Source organism: Staurois parvus, unplaced genomic scaffold, assembly GCF_062004578.1.
Source record: "Staurois parvus isolate SC_StPar_1 unplaced genomic scaffold, SC_StPar_1.0 ptg000470l, whole genome shotgun sequence".
NCBI classification, from domain to species: Eukaryota; Metazoa; Chordata; class Amphibia; order Anura; family Ranidae; genus Staurois; species Staurois parvus.
Window position 1 is genome coordinate 3882335 of NW_028318266.1, and position 1897 is coordinate 3884231.

Consider the following 1897-nt stretch of genomic DNA (forward strand, 5'->3'; position numbering starts at 1 on the left):
AAGAGATCATTTCCCTATGTAGTAAAAATAATGAATCCCAAGAAAATAATAATATGCACTTCTGACTCCAGGTGTTTCCATGTAATGAATTCTATTTATTTATAAAAGAAGAAATATTACTCACTGAAAAACAATTAAGATTCTGTAGGCAAACCTTTTCAACTGCATTGATTTTTTTCTTGATTATTACATAATGTAAGTAAATCAGTACTTTGTCTCTATAGGTATATCATTCAAAATAACTCTTCAATAATTGTATAAAATAAAATCATCAATGAAAAGAGCACATGGGTACCTTGAAATCAAAGCATTGGAAGCACTATTTTGCCTTTATCATCCACTTTCTTAGTATTACAAATATTTTTTGGTGGCTTTTTATAATTTTTTTTATTTACCACTAATATTATTGGAAGAACTTGGTATCTTCTCTAAATTAAGAAGATGGGATATTTTTTTTCCTTCTGTTCGAAGATGATCAAGATATAGTAACTCACATAAAACATTCACAATGAAATTGAAACTGAACTCAAATCATTTACAGAAATAGACAAAGCTGATTTATAAAATTGTAATCTTCTTCCTTCAGCTGATGGATCAGAGAAATATGACCAGAATTACCACAATCCACCTCGTAGGACTTCAGATTCCTCAAAGTATTACATTTTTGGTGTTTTTTATTTTCCTTATACTTTATTGTGTGACAATATGTGGAAACCTCCTGATCATCATATTGGTGTCCTACAGCAAATCCCTCCATTCCCCCATGTACTTCTTCCTCTCCCAGCTTTCTGCATTGGATATAATACTGTCCACTGATATTCTTCCTAGTATGATCGACAATGTTTTAGTAAACAAGACAACAATGTCATTTTCTGATTGTCTCACTCAGTTTTCTTTCTGTGTCATCACTGGATGTTCAGAGTGTCTTCTTCTGACTGTGATGAGTTGGGACAGATATTTGGCCATCTGTAGACCATTGCATTATACTTTGAAAATGAATTACCAAGTTTGCTGGATACTGGTTATCCTATGCTGGATTTCTGGGATTTTATTAGTATTGATTTATAATTTAACCATATCAAATTTACAGTTTTGTGGTCCCAATGTCATTGATCACTTTTACTGTGACTTTGATCCAATCATGCAACTCTCCTGCTCTGACACCACCATTGCTCGTTTAGAGGTGACAATTTTGGGTGTTATTGTTGTCATTTTCCCATTTTTCACCATCTTTGTATCATATTCTTATATTATAGTCACCATTTTGAAAATTCCATCCATTACTGGCAGACAGAAAGTTTTCTCAACATGCAGTTCCCACCTGACTGTTGTGACCATTTATTACGGTACCCTAGTTTGTGTATACGTGACACCTAGGAGAGGACAGACACAAACCCTAAATAAGCTCTTATCATTACTGTACACTGTTGTCACCCCAATGATGAATCCAATTATATACAGCCTGAGGAACAAAGATCTGAAAAAAGCTGCTAGAAGATTAATCAACCACTTACTGAAGATTTGTTTCAGTAAAGATTTCAAATTTGAGTAATAATTATGCCATAAAGGAAAAAAAAACAAGAAAACAACATACCAAAAATAAAACATGGCTTGTCTCAATCTATGCAAATAAAAGGTTCTTACGTCTCAGCAAAAACATACTTCAATTATTACTAATTCAACAATAAAGAAGTTTCAAGTGCTACAAAATCATACAATATCACATTAATAATAAATTACAAAATAAAATATGTTAAAAAGTCTCTGAATAAAGTCCACCACAGCATTTTTCACAGTGGTGTGGATCTTGGTGTCACTGGCATAGGATTTATTTGAGAAACCCTGAAGATTTATTGCATGGTGGTGTGATGGACTTTATTCAGATACTTTTTGACAT

General features: G+C 32.5%; 1 protein-coding gene across 1 annotated transcript; it reads left to right on the forward strand.

Moving 5' to 3' along the window:
* The first annotated feature begins 562 nt into the window (after nucleotides 1–562).
* On the forward strand, nucleotides 563–1625 carry LOC149452585 (olfactory receptor 5P55-like). The gene has a single exon (XM_089689217.1). The coding sequence runs from the start codon at nucleotides 590–592 to the stop codon at nucleotides 1550–1552; it is 963 nt and encodes a 320-aa protein (XP_089545343.1). The 5' UTR covers nucleotides 563–589; the 3' UTR covers nucleotides 1553–1625.
* The last annotated feature ends 272 nt before the right edge of the window (nucleotides 1626–1897 follow it).

Bases quoted from the DNA above. Each gene is read 5' to 3' on its own strand.
- LOC149452585 (XM_089689217.1), top strand. From the start codon at position 590: ATGGATCAGAGAAATATGACCAGAATTACCACAATCCACCTCGTAGGA.